General features: G+C 39.4%; 2 protein-coding genes across 6 annotated transcripts in view; one reads left to right on the top strand and one right to left on the bottom strand.

Moving 5' to 3' along the window:
* Nucleotides 1-8,909, top strand: part of LOC102015868 (leukocyte surface antigen CD47-like) — a 33,076-nt gene extending 24,167 nt beyond the window's left edge. The window contains exons 4-9 of one of the 5 annotated variants that reach the window (XR_261250.2): nucleotides 651-758; nucleotides 1,982-2,074; nucleotides 3,424-3,507; nucleotides 4,829-4,921; nucleotides 7,917-8,003; nucleotides 8,682-8,909. Coding sequence is in view for 4 of the 5 variants with exons in the window: in XM_005386356.2 (XP_005386413.1) it covers nucleotides 651-758; nucleotides 1,982-2,074; nucleotides 3,424-3,507; nucleotides 4,829-4,921; nucleotides 7,917-7,930 (392 nt within the window). In the remaining variant the exon portion in view is untranslated. The other 4 variants (XM_005386356.2, XM_005386355.2, XM_005386358.2 and 1 more) reach the window with 4 other exon arrangements.
* Nucleotides 8,910-13,742: 4,833 nt separating this feature from the next.
* Nucleotides 13,743-19,803, bottom strand: part of Myh15 (myosin, heavy chain 15) — a 142,811-nt gene continuing 136,750 nt past the window's right edge. Inside the window, exons 38-41 of the mRNA XM_013515043.1 lie at nucleotides 19,155-19,259; nucleotides 16,918-17,013; nucleotides 15,883-16,017; nucleotides 13,743-13,931 (exon numbers count right to left, since the gene is read on the bottom strand). Coding sequence (XP_013370497.1) covers nucleotides 13,917-13,931; nucleotides 15,883-16,017; nucleotides 16,918-17,013; nucleotides 19,155-19,259 — 351 coding nt within the window. The 3' untranslated portion in view covers nucleotides 13,743-13,916. The remainder of the gene's footprint in view (nucleotides 13,932-15,882; nucleotides 16,018-16,917; nucleotides 17,014-19,154; nucleotides 19,260-19,803) is intronic.

Raw genomic sequence — 19,803 nt, forward strand, 5'->3', positions numbered from 1 at the left:
TCAAAAGTTTTAGTTGTTTTTCTCCATAAAAGTTTCACTGGGGTGTTTTGTTTCCAATGGTTATTTTACCATCTTTTTCAAAAAATATCCATATCTTCAGATATTTTGCTAATTTCATATAAGGTGGGACATAGTTTTCTTTTCCTCAGTATTGCTAATTGTCCGGTTATTTCCTGTCAGCATTATGTGTGTCAGGACTGTGCTGTCCGTGTGGGGTGATTTTACTCATGGGGACATTGACAGTGTTAAAGATACTTTGATTCATAGAAGTGGAGAACTAATACTGGCATCTCCTAATGTACATCCAGGGATTCTGCTCAATATTCTGTAATACTCAGAGTGGCCCTCAGACAAAAATCTTATCTTCCGCCAAAGGTTAACCATGTCTCAATTAAGAAAGCCTGATGTATGCAACTTTATACTTTAAAGTACAGGGGACCAAAATAACCTGCATATTCACATTCCACATTCACACTGCCATAAGTCTCTTTATTTATTGGCTTATGAAAAAGATGTTAGCTGAATTGACAACATGAAGGAGTTCTTCCTCGAGGTTTTTCAAGTATAGTGGTCAGTCTGATTCTGCATCTTCTATTACAGAAATGGATTCTCTTTGTGACTGAGCTCATATAATTCTTTATTTTTTAAAGTGCTTAAATATAAACACAGTCTTACGGATAAGAACATTATTATTTTATCACTTAATGGACTACTGCTCATCACAGCTGTCATACTTGGAACCCTTTTTTTCACCCCAGGTAAGATGTCCAGTTCCTGTGAGGGAACGCAGGGTTGACGTGAGGAAGGCATTGGAAGGCAGGGTTGGGGAGGGAGGTCAGTAGTTTCCTAGGGCTATTGTTGGTAGCCAATTAAAGGTGTGGCACATGGAATGGCTACGAACAACAGAAATCTCCCATCTCTGGAGGCCATAAGTCTGAAATCAGGTTGTCACCAGAGCTGGTGGAGAATCCCTCTCAAAGCTCCAGTGGAGGATCCGTTCTTTGCCTCTTCTAGTTGCTGGTATTTGCCAGCAATCCTTAGCATCCCTTGGCTCCTGGTGGCAAAGCTCCAAATTCTGCCTCCCCAGGGTCACACTGCCGCATGCTCACCTCTGTGTGTCCTCCTTTCTGTGTGTCAAAACTTCTGGTGCTCTCTCACAGGGACACTTGTCATTGGAATGCGCCCCACCCATATAATTTGGGATGCACTCCTCCTTCAAGATCCTTAACGATATCTTTTGCCATGTAATGTAATGCAATGTAATGTAACTCATTTTTTGGCCATGTAAATAATATTCATATATTCTACGGTCCGGGCAATGGGAATGGGTTAGGCCACTGTTAAGCCCACTAAAGAGGCAAACTTCATTGGAGAAGATGTGAAAGTAGCAGTTACATCTGGGCTATGGAAGAGTGGGAAATAAGGACCCGGAACACATGGAGCAGAATCACAAACACGGCTGGACTCAAAGGGAGGTGTGGAAGAGCACGACTCTTCAGGAGACTGCAGTGCAGTCCGCACTACATTTACGACAGTGTGGTCTGTGTGACATTTACGACGTAAATTGACAGCTCTATTTGTATGGGAAAGCAAATGGGGAGTAGGGGAGTGGGGAAGACAACCTGAAAGTACCACTGATTTGGTGTGGGGACAGATCAAATTCATGTATCATATGAAGGGCATGTGAGCGATGAATGCAAAGTTTCTCACATGAACTCTGTAAGGTAGTGAAGAAGGAGATAGCGCCCATTCAAGGCCTCCATGTTGAGACTTACATGTTTAGAGATTTATATCCTTAGGTTTGGTTTTCAGTAATTAAAACATGTATGCTCATTTTGTGGGACTTATGGGGAGAAATGTTATTAAGTCTTTCATACTTTATTAGCATAATGTTGAAATTAATGCACTTAGTAAATTAGGTACTCAAACTTAGAAGAGGAAGTATGTGGGAAATATTTCAAATATGTTTACTTATTAACAGGTGAATATTCACAAAACAGAGTTCGTGGGCTTCATTTCCTTGTAAGTCCTTCAGTGATGTTAGTATTACTTCAGTTCTATAGGGTTACTCCAGGTGAGTATCTGATATTTCAGAATGATTTTGCTTGCCTTTTCATTTTAAAAGCAGCAGTTTTAGTGAAAATATTCTTGTATTTTTTTTACAACTTAATAAGTTCATTTATTAAAAGATTTTACATGCTATTCTTAGTGACATTCTCATGCAGATGAATTTTAAGGTTATCTTAGGCCTTCAGAACAGTAAATCACTATTGCAGAAAATGGTTTTTGTATGTACAGATTGTACATACTTATCTGACATACTTGGGACCAAAAGTGCTTCACATTTGCGACAGTGTGGTCTTGTGGTCTTCACATTTGCGACAGTGTGGTCTTGTGGTCTTCACATTTGCGACAGTGTGGTCTTGTGGTCTTCACATTTGCAACAGTGTGGTCTTGCGACAGTGTGGACAGTGCTGTCAATTTATGTCGTAAATGCCACACAGACCACACTGTCGTAAATGAGACAGTGTCGCAAATGTGAAGAAACTGAGTTTCTCAGATTTTGAAATATTTACAGAGACTTTATTGGTTAGGATTCCCTAATTTGAGGATCCAAAATCCAGTATGTTCCAAGATCCAAAACTTTTTTAGAATCAGATTTCAGATTTTCAGATTAGAGATGCTCACGCTGTCCTTGGTGCTAGTCAGCATAATTTTAAATTATGCCATATGCTATGCTAAGAATTACCTTCACATTCTGATTTCAGGGTTTTTTTGTACTTAGGAACACACACTTTCTCTTTGTTTGCTAAGTGTCTCCATGAGAAATGAGTTCTACCACATGAAGTGATAAATCATGAATAGAGGAAGCATACTTTATATAGTTATTGAGAAAACTTGACGTTAGAGTTTTACAAGATAGTAGGGCTATCCTAACTATACTCACTATCATTTTCTCCACATTTTGACACTGAATCACTAACATGAAAAGGTAATGATTCATTATAAAATAACTGGTGATCTCAACGCACAACAGAAGTCATGATGTCTATAATCAGATTTGCATGGTGAGTTTTCTGTATTAGAGCAATTTTCTGTACCTATGGAGAAGCCATATATAATAACCATCCATACCGTGAAATGCACAAGGGTGGTTAAGTACTCTTGCTCTAAGATTTTGAAGAAAAAGTGCCATTTCTGCTCAGATGGCTGACAATAAAAGGCTGCTGAGTGTGTGAATCTGAGGCTGACACTTGGATGAAAACCTTAGATCACTGGACAAGCATCTGCTATCTGACAAGGAACTGCAGAGTCTGTCTGTGGTCTTGGGATTTTACTCTTGATTGCACCAAAAGCAAGTAGGAATGATTGCTTCATCAGTACTCTTAACTTGCTTCTGTTACTGCCTTTGCCTTCTCCGAGGTGATGGGATCACTGCCGTATTACCTGTGATTCAGTTGCTGGGCTATATAGTTGCAGCAATTGGACTATACCTTTGTGCCTCTGGTAAGAGTAACATTTTTCTGTAGTCCTAAGTAGGATTTCTCTTGGACAGAACTCTTTCTTCCTGTAAAAAATATAAACTTTATTTTCTAGACTAGTTTTAGATTCACAGTACAATTAAATCAAAAGTACAGGGTTCCCATGTACTCCCAGTTCATCTATGTATTCTGCAAGGCTACAGTTCCCCTTAACATCACTCCCCAAAGTGGCACATCCATTACAATTGATGAACCAGCACTGACACATTGTTACCCGGAGCCTGTATACATTAGGGCTCACTCTTGGTATTGTATGTCCCAGTGGGCTTGCCAAGTATGTCATGACCTATGCCCACCATTATGGCATCATACAGAATAATTCATCTCTTCCTCCCCCGAATCCTTGACAACCTTAAATTTTATCATCTCCTTAGTTCATTTCCTCTCTCTGTTACATTTGGAATGTCTTAGCATTGAAACATACAATATGAGGCATTCGCCTATGGGCTTGTTTCACTTAAAAATAGGCATCTTCCTTTTCATTACATCTTTTCCTAGCTTGATAGTGCGCTGCTATTTAGTGTTGAGTTATAGTCCATTGTGGGAATGTACCACAATTTGTGGTGCTTATTTGTGCTTTCACCTATTGAGATACGTCTTGATTGCTTTCAGTTTTTTTGAAACTTTAAAATTAAGCTTCTATAAACATATATGTCTCATGTTTTTCTGTGGACATAAATTTTCAACTTTATTTGGCTGAATATCAAGATGTGCAATTTCTAGATTGTATGCAAAAGGTATGTTTAGTTTTATAATAAGCTCCCTGATACTCTCTGTATCAAAATGGCTGCACCGTTTTTATCACTACCAGCAATGAATGACAATTCCCGTTTATCCATTAACTCCCCAGCATTTGGTGTGGTGAGCTTTTCCTTTTATGTTCTCCCTTACTCCCAAGGAGGAATAATGATTTCCACATTGGTTTGAGACTATTGCACATAATATGGCTTGTGGGCTGATTTTTTGGCTGGAATACTATATGGCTATATTTGTAGAAGAACTTTTAAAATAATCAGTTTCCAATTCATTGGAGTCTTAAACTTCACACCAATTAATTGGAGTCTTGATAGAATAAGGATGTAAAGGAGGGATTTTTTTCTTACAATAATTGCAAGTTTTTCCACTGACTTAATAATAATCAACAGATGTAAATGATTACTATTTCTTTATCAATACAAGAGTTACTCTTCTTAAAACTTGAACTTACTACAATTGTGGTTTAGTCTTTTGAAAAAATTCAGTTATTTTGTAGACATTTCTAATTAAGATTTCATTGTGTTTTACAGCATGTGTAGCAGCGCATGGCCCACTTTTAATTTCAGGTTTGATTATCATTGCTCTAGTAGAATTATTTGGACTAGTTTACCTGATATTTATGGGTAAGTCAATCATCATTTCTTGGAGAGTGGCTTTGGTATACCATTATGGTTACTTTTCCTTTTTTTCTGACACATAGTGATTGTACGTACTCATACAGTTCAATGTGACATTTCAACACATGTATACAAAGTGCAATGATCAGATTGAGCTGCTTGGGATATCTATTACCTCTGACATTTATAATTTCTTTGTGCTGCTAACATTTGTTTTATTAACTACTTATTCTTCTGTGGTAAACATAAGAAGTTATTCCTCCTATACAGCTGTGCCCCTGTACCTGTTAACCGTCTTCTCCTCATCCTCCCCTTCCTGACACACTTCCCAGGATCTGGTAATATTCTTCTTCTCTTACATGAGATCCACTCATTAGTTTCCACTTATGAATAGGTACATCCTGTATTTATCTTTCTGTGCCTGACTTATTTCACTTAACAAAATGTTTTTCATTTCAAACTATGTTGCCCTGACTGACAAAATTTCATTCTCTATTATGACTTAAAAATAGGCTCCATTGTGTATATATGTCACATTATTTTCATCCCTTTACTGTCAGGGGACCCTCCAGGTTGATTCCATGCCTTGGATATCTTAAATAGTGTTCTAATAATGTGAGTGCAGATACATCTTCAATATACTGATTTTCTTTGCTTTTAATTCATGCCTAATAGTGGCATAGACAGATAATATGGATATTTTTGAGGTGTAGGTACCTACTTTTGTGCCATTGGGATACTCTTCAACTTTTTTTTAGGCTTGAGATTGCTTTTGTTACTCAAGGTCTTTAGTGGTTCAGTGCCAATTTTAGTAATGATTTTTCTATTTTTATGAAGAACAGTTTTGGTATTTTGATAGGGACTGCACTGAATCTGTAGATCCCTTTGTGAAATATTGATACATTTACAGTATTGATGTTTTTCAATCCATGAACATGGGATGTCTTTGTGTGTGTGTGTGTGTGTACATGCATGCATGCACTTCAGTTTCTTTGTTGTAATTTTCCTTATAGAGGTCATTCACTTTCTGGTTTAAATTTATTCCTAGGTATTGTAGTTTAGTAGCAATTATGACGCTGCATTCTTGATTTCTTTCTCAGTAATTTTGTTATTAATGTATAAAATAGCTACTGATATTTGTATTTTCTATCCTGCAACTGACTCTTTATTAGTTCTAACTTTAGGTTTTTATATATAAAGTGATATAATTTATGATTATACAATTGATCTAGTGGTGAGATAATGAACTGATGATGTAATAGATGAAAGAAATAATTCCAGAGACACATTCTTTTAGTGCAAAAGCATGTGGGATACTGGACACATTAAAAATAAGAGCAGAAGAAGCAAAAGGAAGAATTCTCACAGCTGTGAATTCCTTGGTGTAGTAGTAGTGGTTAGAGAATGAGGCAGTTATCAAGAACTGGTGAAAAATAATTAATGAACCAAGAACATCTCTGAAAAAGAGAGTGGAAAACAAGATGCTGGAAATTTTAAGAGAATGTAGGATGTACTAGATTCATTATACAGAGTGGGAAGGTGAACCTATAACAGTTTGTCCCACACTGGGGCAATAGACATGGAATGTCACAAATTTATACTAACTTTGGTGGATCTGAGTTAATTTTTCCTTGGGTAGGACCGAAATTTTCAAGTGTTTTTTTTCTTGTGGCCTCTACAAGGAAAACACTTTACATATTTACACATAGTCACGGTAGAAAAATGAATCTAACAATTACCTGTAAACTTTATACTCTGTGATAGTCATTATGTTATATAGCTTTTCATGTATTACATATTCAAATATATCTATAGGAAAATATAAAGGACTTTTGATAACTAATGCCATTTTACAATAGTTTCCACTTTACTAAATATTTTAGGTATTGTTCTGAGACATGGAAGCTATTAGCGTGATGATATTGTCATATTGTATTTTCCTTATTTACTATATTTTAATATTTGGTTGTTTTGTTTGGCTTTTTGCATTTTCCCTCATTTTTACATAGATGTGACTGTAATCAAAAATACGTAGTCATGCTGAAAAGACCTGCTTCCAAAATGGTATATTCAGTTATTCTCTTTTTATGTTTAACATGTTTAAGTGAAACTCTCCGTTTTAATCTAAGGTCCATTTGGATAAAATATGAGGAAGGAATCTAATTTTGCTTTTTAGGATAGCTTTAATCATTTTAAAATCATACCAGAATGAATTTAGAAATTTTCTTTCAATAGTAGAATTTTCAAATCATTTCTTTAAAAATCTTCTTTTAAAAGCTTTAAAACAAATTATATGCTATTCCTTGAACAAGCTATTTTTAAACAGTAAAAATTTTATAATCTCATCATAGAGAAAATTGGGTATATTTTACTTACTTGGAACTATATTGTGTATCTACACATTTTGCCATCTATATTTTCTTACTTTTTTGAGTTTTTGAAAAGCTTTTTGTAAACTATGATTTTAATGGCTCACTTATGGTTTGTTCTATTCTTGAACACTTAGGAATATATTTCCAGGTTTTTGTGAGGTTTTTAAATGAGTAATGATTATAAACAACATCCTAACTAATGTTTCTGGCACTTGCATTAACTTTTGTAGTGCATTTTACTGCAAAAGCAGTGTGTCTATCATTCAGTATATATTTTTCTGCATCTACCATATGGCAAACTCTAATCCAGATGTGAAACTTGGTCTTCAGAGCTAATATGCTAATGTTTATTTAGTGATGGATCCTGCTAGTATCCTATGTGTAGAAGTAAACGAGGTTTTAAAAGTGACCATGTTATCTAAAAATGACATTATAATCTGATTTTACCCTATAACAGGCTAAGAATTTTCATGTTGTTGAACTTGGACAATATCATGTTTAATAGCTACAAAATAATTATTCATGTAAATGTACAATAGTTTAATCTGGAGTCACACACTATAATTATTTTCCAATTTCCTTTTTGCATTTAAAATCTATAACATGCATTCCTTTCTTCTCTTTGATAGTTCCGGAGATATAACCTCCACAAGACAAGAAGGTACAGGCAGTGCTGTCTTTCTTTATTCTTATACTGTCTCTCGGTGGATTTTAAGGTAATGTCTTTTACAGTGCAAGGCTAGGTATTTGTATTATTAGACAGGAACAAGAGCACAAAAAAGTAGATATAGATTGTGCATCCCTAATACAAAATCCAAAACATTTTGAGCCCTGATATGATGCTACCATTAGAAAATTCCACACCTGAGCTCATGTGACAAGTTGCAACCATTACACAGGTAGAGTAAATGCTACAGAACATTACCTGCAGACTGTATCTGTAAGATGCTTCTGAAACACAAATGAATTTCATGTTGAGACTGAGTCTCATCCCCAAGTTATCTTACTATGCATATAAAAATAGTCAACTCTGACAAAAACCCCGAACACTTCTGCTCAGATCAGGAATACTCAATGTGTGTTTCTCTACAGTGATAGCACTGTGAAATTTCCTAAATGATCAGGAAACAGGCAGGAATTCTGCGTGATGATTAAAAATTATATTTTCTTTTTTTTAAATTCTTCTTAAGGCTTTTTCTATTCTGTTGCCTGCAACTGGAAATAAAACACTGGAAAGGCAAGTTTGATGCTTTGAAGAGTTAAGTATGTGATTAACATAGGATGGAAGGAATTATCAGCATTTTAAGTCCTATGACATCCTTAATTGTCTAATGATAATTGGAAAAATTAGAAAAATCACCAAGTTATTTCTTCACACCTTTCATGTCTTTCAGTATACAACCATGTGTCTGTCTCTCTGAGGAAGAGGTGGGACAATACAAGATGGAAAGAGCCCGTGAGTGGCTGCTACAACAGTCACACCAGCTACTCCTGTACAGGCCAGAATGGAAGAGATACAAGACTATTGATCAAGTGGGTTGCAAGCCAATATTTCTTTGCTTTGAAATGTTTTCACAGTTGAAAAAAGAATAAATATTCCATCAAAATGGAAGAAAGTCAAACACAGAGCTTCATGACTTACTCTACCAGTAGTTCTCGATGACATGTTAATGGTCAGTCAACTGAGCTCGAAAGGTTCTCAGACATACGCAGGAGCATGCCTTACTAATCTACTGGTCATTTCTTAATCCAGTGAAGTTGACCTATTGCTTCTAACGGTCTCTTATCAGCACCCAGTATTATCCTTAAAATTCTCTGCCAATATGATAAATTTAAAATATCAAATAATTTATTTAAATTAAATTTTTCTGTAGTAAAATAAGACTGATTCTTAAATGCTTTCCCCCCTCTGTATTTACTTTATATATAATTTGATATGGAGTATTACATATTTATAACTACATTTATAACTACAATGGTACCTTGGTTCATGAACTCAATTCTTTCCACTGTTTGATATGTTCAGATTATGGAAGATGGGTGCCACATGTTCCTCAAGGACAGTGCCTGTCTTCAAAATCTCCACAAGTCAGGGCCCAACAGGAAACACAAGGTACACTCAAAACTATACAGTATTTCTCCGGTCACCGCACCATCATGAGCAAACCTAACCTGATATGACAAAGAGAAAACATTTCCTAAAGGAAGCAGTTGTGTAAAATCAGACTACTGATAGAAGAAAGTACACAACCAGTCCAAATTACCTTACAGGGAAGGAGCTGGGAGAATAGACAACTGTTCTAACTCTTCTTATTTACTGATCTATAGCCAGCTGGGGGACAAGGGAACAGATGAAGCCCAACTTGGCCAACCTCATTTAGCGGAGAGGAGAATGGACTCTGGTTCTGGAGGAGCAGTCAGAGTACACAGGCAAAAACTATGTCAGGCTACTGGCCAGTTAATTAAAAGAGGAGGACAAAGAAGGAGGGGTGAAAGGAAGAGGAGGTCTGATGGTTCTGTAGTTAAACTGCCTGAAAATATATTTGGAGCTGTTATACTAAGTGCCACAAACCCTGGCCTGCCTCCCAGTTACCAGATTTAATTCTATGTGCTATTATTACATTCACGTTTGTTTTTTAATTCTCTTTTCTATCACTTTGCCTTAATATGACCTTAATTATAAGATATGTATAAAAGGGCTACATTTCAGCAAGGATCAGAAAAATAATACTGAGGATTTTACCAAGAACTTAGAGGAAACATGTCACTAGTGGCTGTTTCAGAATTCTACCCGCAGATAATGGGTGAGGGGAGACAGGAGTGGAAGTCACCTCAGTGAGGAGGTGAAAAAATGACCTAGAACCAAGACAACTGGTTTGAGATGGTATGCCCTGGTTTTATATAAATGGTTGTATCAGCATAACCAACTAGACTTAATATGGTGGGTCTTAGGGACCCCAAAGAGTAAAAGTGTCAGTACCTCTGAGACTAATTAGGGAAAAGGCTCTGACAACTCAAGCACTCACACATCTGGAGTTGGGTTGAAACTGCTAACGTCGAGCTTGCACAGCTGAGTAACTCTGTGCATGAGAATAATTTGGTGCACTCTTCAAGCTCATTTGGCATATTAATCAGACTTCTAATAGATCTACTGGATTTGGGTTTTAATCTAAGTTTCATACAGAGGGAATCCAGCTGACATGGTGGTCTATACCCCCTTAATTTTAGTCATTAATTTATATGAAAGAACTAGTCTAAGATTAATGTTTGTGAATTTGTCCTTTTTACCAGATATTATGGGTTAGACTTAAAATGCCACCCCCCCACAAAGTCATCTCATGTTCAGAGCTGGAGCTTTTGGAAGGCGACTGGATAATGGCAGATTAATCCATTGATGGGTTCATAGTTGAAAGTGCTGTTAGGAGGTATGACCTGAGCCGAAGAGGCAGCTCACTGGGGGCATGACCTTGAAAGCGCATGAAAAGCCTCCTCCCTTTCTCTTCCTGGCTGCCACCGGGTGTGCAAAAAACCTCTACCAGGTCCTCCACCATGCTGTTTTTGTCTTGGAGCCAGTAAACCATGGATTAAGCCCACTGAAACTGTAAACCAAAATAAGCCACACCTTCAAATTGTAGCTGTTAAGTATTTTGTCCCAGTAATGAGAAAGTGACTAACTCATCATTTAGACAAGCAGGGTTTTGAGCCCATAGTTTATAGGACAAAGCAATCTCTAAAGTGTGGCATGGCTGCCACCAGGTCCAATTTTCTGTACCTCTTTTCACTGGCCTCTGTTTCACAGTTTCATACCTTAACCATAGTTCTGTGCTGGCTTTGGGCCAGGAAACTAACAAGATGAATAAAGATGAAAGAGACAGAGAATATCTTGGGGAGGAGGGGCTTCACTGGCTTGGAGTGAAGCCCTGAAGTGACTCAAACCCTCAGATTTATTGAGGGACGATAAAAGCGAAGGGTTTTGCTGAGCATAGATCTTTGTTTTAGGCAGCAAGACAGGCAAGCAAGTCACAATGACCATTTGGCTGAATAATTAACTTTTATCTGATTGTACCCCAGGGAGCCCTCTTCTCCTCTTCCCCGTAAGTTCCATTTCTGCTTGAACTGGCAAAACACCTCATCTCCAAGACGTGTTGGCTCTTCAGGGTCAGCAGTCTTCCACCTCCGCAGTCAGGCTAAACAGACATTGACCTTGGGTGATGCAGAGAATTCCACAGTTCTGTCAACTCTTAAGTGTTTGCTATGGTGTTGTAAGAGCTGTCATAAAGAGTAAAATGTGAAGGACTCCCATAGAAACAAAAATTCCACTAACGTAATGTTTAAGTGCCTGATATCTCTGCTTCTGAGCTTGGCTTTTACTTCAATTGTATCTGAGTAAGAGAATATAATTTTAATAATAAATTAATATGTAATAATATATCAAAATTAGATTTCTGTTCCCAACCTGAAGTTTGGTGATACTCTGATTTTACTAAGTGTATGTCTAGGATGTGAAGAAATTACAGAATTTTGATTTCAGGATTGGTAATGTGACAGTAGAAAGTTTCTTGGCAAAAGTTTGACATAGAGGTGTCTTCTGGATAAAAATATCAGCCTATTAAAGTATGATTTCAAACTTAATTTGAAGGAACATTTTACTATTCCAGGAAATTCCTAGAAGTTACATATTAAATGTTGAGTATTTTCTTAGTGGGCTGAGATTGATGGTAAAGAGAACACTGTTTTGGAGCACAGCCATTTGCTAAGTGGGTATGCTACCCTGTCTTAACTACTTTTCTTTCATTGCTGGGACAAAATACCGAACACCCAAAATTAAGGAAGGAAAGGTTTATTTAGCTCAGTCTGTGGAGGTTTCAGTCCATACTCAGCTGGCTCCAAGGCAGAGTGGTACATGACAAAGGGCAACAGTCCTTGGCAGTGGAAAACAGCAAAAACAGCAAGAGCAAAAAGGGAGGAGCATGAGAGAAGACTTTCTGTCCCTTATATTATATGTGACTACCCGCCCTAGGGTGGGTGTAGCACTCACACCCATAATCCCAGCACTAGACAATGAATCAATCACAAACCATAACACCCCACACCCCGAAATCTAGAAACTCTCATTTGGCTCCCTGTGCTTGGAGTGGCCCTCATGGTCAGGAGGATCAGCCCTGATCTGTCTGAGCCCATCCCGGCCTTTGTCTTGCCATGAACAAGCTTGATCCAGACACACGGTCAATGGGACAAGAGGGAAAGTATTGCCAAGAACTTCTTGGAGGGCGTTTCTAGACTTCAAGAAACAACACCAGATACTGTGCCAGAGAAGATGCTCGGAACTACTGTCGTCCTCTTACACAGCGAGGGAGACAGACTGAAGAACTGAAGCCAACATGTGGAGGATGTTAGACAAGAATGAACCTGGGATCTTTGATACCACTGAGCCCCTGAATTAATCTTGGAGCCTCCTGTATGGTTGGGTTGGATCAGAGAGGCAGGACCACTGAAAATGACAGAGAACAGGGCTTATTATAAGGCTTCAACCTTCCACAGATGTGAGTGCCGGGTCTGATGAGGCTATGGATCAGTGCACCAGTGTCAGGAAGGAGAAAGCGCTATGGAGTGGAAAGTGTAAGTGTGAAGGGATGTCTGTAAGAACAATCGTTTCTGTCCTCCACGGCCTCTCTGGCGATGCTGTGGGTGTTCTTTAAGAAAAGCTGGTGCTGGCTGCCTTGAAGCTGTACACACCCGGCCAGCACTCTGCAAGGCTGAAGGAAACTTGACAAGAAGAAGAGCTATGGGCCCAGGGATCTGGCATTCCACAGGGCTATTTCTAATCTCTGCTAGCTCACTCTTTTTGCCCTGGGGTAATATCTTTGAGCTGTCACGGTGTCTAGGGACATATACGGACTTTACACACATAAAATAGCTGTTCCTTTACTTACACTGGCCTGCTTTACTTACCTATATATGTCTCCTGTGATCAACTCTACCAGAATCATGTAAAGAGGAATTCTGGGACATAATCCTCCAGCTGAGCGACACTGCTACAGTACAAAATCTGCGTGCAACCTGTCACTGAAGGTTTTGTTGGCTGAGTCTTTGCCTCGTAGTTAATTCCTTGCACCACCTGGCTCATATGGGTGTGGATCAGGATAGTTTTGCTTAAGGTTCAAAGTATCTAAATGCGACCACATCTATGTCCATTTTCATGGCTAAAAATATAGGTTTATTGATGTAGGAGTGAATTAGGCAAAGCTAGCTAACTTCAGTGATAATTTTTACCAACGTGTCCTAGTCCCCGTGGAGCATAATTGGTATGAGGATATCACCTATGAGTCCTATGCAATATTTTTTAACATCAGAAACGAAAAGATTCTTGCATCTATTTAACCTTCAATATTATTTGTTAGAAGGTAATTTTCTTGCATCTGAGGATCAAAAAACTTCCATTAACCTTGGAAGAAATGAGATTCTCTTTAATTTTTACATTTTTCTAATCACTTTGATTTAATTGCTTTCCACATCACAAAAGCACACATTTTTGAAACGTTTGTTTCAAATGCAACTAAAGGTTTGGGCCATAAAATGGCGTCTTCCTCTTCTGTCTCCATTCACTGTCCTTTATAAGAAGGCACTGCTTATTCATCACGAACCTGAAAAACAGAATGTCGAGTGTTTTCTGTGATATTCCAGTGACTTTCACCACCGCAGCACATGTCCAGACCTATGCCAAGTCCTTTCCAGAGATAAGCAGGCCTAGGCCAACTCTTTTTTAGCTTCAAAGGGAGCCAGGGAATTGAGGTGATTATCTGCTTTACAGAAAGCAGGCACTGGTAATTTACCCTAAGAACATACTTTGTCACTCTTGGTTTTCTATCTCCCTTCTGCCCAGGGGGGAAAAGATTCTGCAGCCGCATCACCCGTTTGTGCCACAGCCCTGACACACAATGTCATCAGAAAACCTCCTCCTCAAGACAGTTGAGGGATTTCAGGTTTTTGTTCTGTGAATTGGAAACAATTAATCATCACACTGCCAAGGGAGGTCTTCTATTCATCACTGGCCTCCCAGAAGCAATTTCTGCTTTGCCCATTTTGTTCATTGTTGGAAGTAACTGTGACAAAGTCAAATGCATGCCATCTGTTTTGAAGACCCTTCAACCTCCTGCAGCTGAAAATTGGGGAATATGGGAAGCATCTACCTGCCCAGTGGGTCCCACAGGAGACCCAAAACCTAGTGCCGTCACCCTTCTCAAACCGAGCCTGCATTCAAAGCACGTCAGTACAGCCCCTCACTTAGGGCATATTCCTGAAATGGCTATTCAGCCAGCAGTAAGAAACTTGGGAGCTGCCAATGTGTTATTCTCCTCATATTCAGGCCAAGTATAGTGATATCTCAGTACTCTTAATTGGTTCCAGAAGGCATGACAAGTACCAAAAATGACAAATACAAAATAAATTGCCTGGGCTAGTAAAGGTAGTCATAAGGCAAACAATCACCCACAAGTTCTAATGTTTCAAGAATAAAATTTTCATGTCAAAATGTCAAGAACCAAATTTGACAAGTTTCAAACAGTCAAGTGCCAAGGTATGACTGTATGTATGTATTTAATGTAACCAACCTTTAACTTCTTCGGTAAATCAATTTGACCTCCTCCCTTAGAGTAGTATTTATCATTGGCAACCCAACCAACTTAACCTTCCAAGGCTACTAGTAGTTTATTTATCATCCATAAGAGGACTCAGCATGCACCACAATTTTTAAAATGGAAAGATGATACCTGTCTATTTTGGAAAGTGTGATGAGTGCTTTACAGGAATTCTGTGAATGGGGACTAATTTCACATTATCTGTTCTCTTTTAACTATTTCTAAAGTCAGACCACATGTGAAAACTGTTCCTGAGAAGATCTCAGAAAGCTGAGGCTCCTCTGCCCCTGCCAAACATTCACTTTAGAAGTTCTTCGCCATTCTTCCACTTTGCCCATAAAATTATGATATCAGCTTCAACCACTGGTTCATAATAAACATTCCATGAGCCACAGAGACAAAGAAAAATCCTTCCTTTGTGCTTGGGGCAGAATCAAGAAAAAAAGCAGAGACATAGAAAGCGGGCCTCTTTCCACTCTGTTCACCTTCGTTTGCTCAATTTTAAACATCATCTCCCTAAGTTTCCTTATTGACATGGTATGAAGTCATCTACTTATCCACCACGGAAAGTATTCACTCAGTATTTCTGGCAGATCCATTTGTGCTTTTAAAATCACCTGTGCTCCATGGACTATTGAATATTCTACACAAATGAACTGAACTTCCAAAGCTCAGAGCCCACAAGTTAACCTGGAATTAAGTATTTGAGATTTTATATATATATATAATAATATTATTATACATACATATATTTCATCCTCAAATGCTTAACATTGCTCTACTACCTGAACAGGTACTATTCAGTAAACACAGAAAGATTTTATTTAAACAACTTTTTTGGTGTTTTTACAAAAGGATTTTAAAGAGAAAAACAAGAGGTATCTTGTTATACTGGTCTATGTAAAGATCTAAATCAACAAGCTGTAAAAATGACAACAGAGTTGAATGCTTGCCGTACCTTTCTTCCAAACTCTTTTCCTTTAACTCTGAGCTTATTGAGCTGAGATTCTGCTGTCTCTGCCCTTTCCTTCACTTCATTCAGCTCATGTTGCTGCTTCTTATACTTGGAAAGATATTGATTGGCTTGTGCCTCCTATAAAAATAAGAAGAAAGAGATTGACAGACCTCCATGATAGTTTCTGCTCTGAGAAGAGAAAGTTGAAAAATGTGAATGGAGTATAAACTTCTGAGTATTGAATGGAATACCCTACTTTGGTCTAAGACAGGGGGAGTAAAACTTTCTAGCAAGCATGAAGATCCATTTTTGTAACTGTTTTTCCCTGAGGATTCACAAACTGGAGGGCATTGTCCACCAAATGCATGCAGCACTGCATTGACAGACTTGTTATGTAGTGGAATAACCACAGTTTGTTTTTTTAATCATAGTTCAATATACTATTCTATCTCTAAGTAGAGGAGGGTGGGCTTTAATATTATGAATCAATAAATACTAAGTATAGAAATGTTTTCACTAAAGTAATACAACTAATCAACTCCAAACCCCTCAAAAATATTATTAGGCGTAAACCAATATATGTAGCACTTAATAATTACTATTAGTATCCATATTGCTATGGATACTAAACCAAAGATGGCATGTACACCTCAGTGACATTGGTCTTGTCCACAACCATGCACAGGCTCACCAAAAGAAAGTACTATGAACTGTGTTTATGTTCATCCAAGGTTTTGGGGTGAGAGATGGCCTAGAGAAACCCTGCCCAAAATTTCCCATCCCTGTGTGAAACCCTGCTCTTATCTGGCTCATTTCTTCTAGTGCACTTGTTTGCATATAACCATGAGCTTCATGGAGGGAGCTCTTGCTCCTGGAGGGAAAAGCAGCACAAATTTCTCCTTGAGCAACAATTCTAACAAGAAAAACCAGACAGTGGGAAGACATTAATTCCAGCAGGTCTTCTCTGACCAGCTAGACACCTGGCTGAGGCTTTGAAAAACAAAGGCTAGGAAGCCATATGGTTACAATTGCGCTTACCGCTGCCTCCACTTGATGCTTGTAACTCTGCACTTTCAGCTGAAGTTTATCTATCATCATCTGCATCCTGCTCACACTTTTCTTGTCTTCCTCTGCCTGAAATGTATAGGTGCACATGTGAAGGTGAGTTGAAAGATCCAGCAGTCTATATTGGGCATACAGTCAAGGGAGGAAATAAGGGTTGAACATTTTAATAAACAGCATCTGAGAAGTATAAAATGGTTGAAGTCTATGCATCCCAAGTTTTGAGAAATTAATAAACACAGTTCTGTGAATGACAGAGCCATTTCTCTTGATACATCAGAGCCAGGAATCAGCTTTTACTGGAGTGGAAGTTAGGTATAGTTAAAGGAGTATCCATCTCAACGAAGACATACCTGCCTGAGGTGTCAAACTAGGAAGGGAACATATTACTGCAGGTCATATATGCAAAACAGGAAACCACCCCTCAACCAAATCAACTCATCCCTCGAATTTTTGAATTGATTCATTGTCTTAGGATAATGGAATTATAGAAAAGGTGTCTTTTCTGAGACTTTTATGTGCATCAGCAAAGGAACATTCAATAAACTGTGGGGACCTTGGTCTGCCTGCTCTTGTCACCTCACTTACAGTCCAGTCTTTGGCTAGAGAAAGGAGAGCTGGTGAGGCAGAGCTCCCTAACTGTGTTGCATGGAGGTTTTGTTACTCTGAGAAGAGGCAAGCAGGTAGATGGGACTCCTCAGGCACCTTTTCTCCCATGACCCTTTAACTGCAGTACTTCCATTTCAGAGGTGTTGAACTTCCCGAAGGAAGAAAATATTTCAGCCCTGATGGAGACTGAAAAACAGATTTAATCAAGACATATCCCAGGTGCTCCATTTTTATTGGCTCCATTTACCTCTTCCATTGAGTGTAAACTTCTTCAGTGACAGATATAGTGGATGCTAACTGTCCCTCAAAGACATTAAAGGCAAGTGTTAGAGGTTCCGGCTATGGAGAGGCAGTAGGAAAAGGTGGTAGGGCCTTTAAGAGGTGGGACCTAATGAGTAGATAAACTGAAAGGCACACTAAGGCTGATTCACTATTAAAGAAGAGAAGTTTTTTAATATATTTAAATACAGTGCTTATAAAGTCTGCAACAGTGTACAGCAACAACCTAAGACCTTTACCTTCCTTCACTGACTCAGCTAGAGCAGCCTCTAGCCCCACCAGCTCCATTCAGGGGAAGTGCCCTATGCACGTGTAACCTTCTTGTCTTCTACACCATCTTTTTCAGTTACCCTCCCTATGTTTAGATATGCTTACATGCATGAATATTTGCCATTGTGTTACAGATGCCTACGGTGTTCAGTGTAATAATATGCTGTACAGGTTTGTAGCCTAGGAGCAGTCGGTTCTGCCTTGTACCCTAGGTCTGTAGGAGGCCACAGCACTTGAGATTTGTGTAATTACACTGTGTGGTATTCACACCGCTGTGAAAATGGCAAACAATGCTTTTCTCACAATGGTACTTGTCCTAAAGCACAGTGTGTGTGTGTGTGTGTGTGTGTGTGTAACCAGCTGTGTTCCAAGACTATGCCAGCACTAGAGTGAAGAACAATACACCACACTTACTATCACTGAACCTTACTATTTCATCAGAAGGAAAAGGGAAAAAGAGAAAGTAAAAATGTAGCCGAAGGGTTACATTGCATTAATTGCTTATAAGACCTGCTCACCTCCTTTCAGTTACTTGTTTGAGCCAATAAGAATCAACAGGCTAGATCCAGAACTACTTGGAGAATATTTGCTTTAACATTTTTTTTTTCCACTTGGCAGCAGCAAAAGTGCTGAGTGGCCCTGCCTGAGCAACCAGGAAATAGGGGTGGAGATGTCCCCTGCGCCAGTTAGTCACCATCCCGCGTACTGTGCTGGCCTGTGGCCCTCCGAGCCTTTACCAGCCACTTCATTTACACATTGTTCCCAGTGAGCCTCTCGCAGGAAGGCAGCTTTCCAAGAGCTACAAACTGGGTGTGAAAAATAAGAACACTATAAATAGTTTTTTACTTCTAATTACAATGTGCCACCTGTGGAAAGGGCCAGCCCCAAACCAGATAGCGCCAAGAGTCCCAGGAGGGTGAGTCAGTGTCTGCCACTGAGGGAGACCAGAGGTCCAGCGGGCCCTGCAGGCGTCCCCAAAGGAGTGAGACTCCGGATGGAGCACATCTCCGCAGCGAAGGAACAGCCGCACGCACAGAAGCAGGGGCGCGGGATACCTGGGCGGTCAGCTCCTTGATGCCCCTCTCCAGTCTTCGAGCCTCCTTCTGGGCCTCTGCGCTGCGGCGTACCTCCCGGTCCAGCTCGCCTTCCAGCTCACGAACCTGCAACCAAACAATGATGTGAGACCTCGTGCTGGCGGCAAGGCTGGCGCTGTGTCTGCCAGTGGGAGGCTCATGGGAAGTGGAGTGAAAGAGTGGACGGAGGGGTGTTTGTTTATTTCGCTCTAGAGACTAAGCAGGGTTCTGTTCTGGGAAAACTTCTAAAAGCAAGCTGGTTGGACTACATAGGAGCTCATGAGAGGCCGGGTAAGATTCTAAAGGACGTGGAAGACCAACATATACAGAGGGGCGGGCTTCCCCTCTTGCATGACTTGTATTACACGTGTGTGCACGCAGGAACATCTGTAAGGCAGAGACTACTGCGTATGTGTCAGCTTTGCACCGTCAGACACGGCATTCACTCATCGTGAGCTTCATTCTCCGTGTTCAGCTCAGACTAAGGAAAGGAGACCCCGAGTCTCACACACCTGTCACACAGCCCTACATCCCTGCCTCTTGGGAGAGCTACAGTAGGAGCCGCCTGTGGCCTCACAGAGTCCTACAAGCAAGATGAACTGCCTCGCACCACGCTGGAGTGCAGCGCTCA

Source organism: Chinchilla lanigera, unplaced genomic scaffold (assembly GCF_000276665.1).
Source record: "Chinchilla lanigera isolate Chin_1 unplaced genomic scaffold, ChiLan1.0 scaffold00026, whole genome shotgun sequence".
In the NCBI taxonomy this organism is placed as follows: domain Eukaryota; kingdom Metazoa; phylum Chordata; class Mammalia; order Rodentia; family Chinchillidae; genus Chinchilla; species Chinchilla lanigera.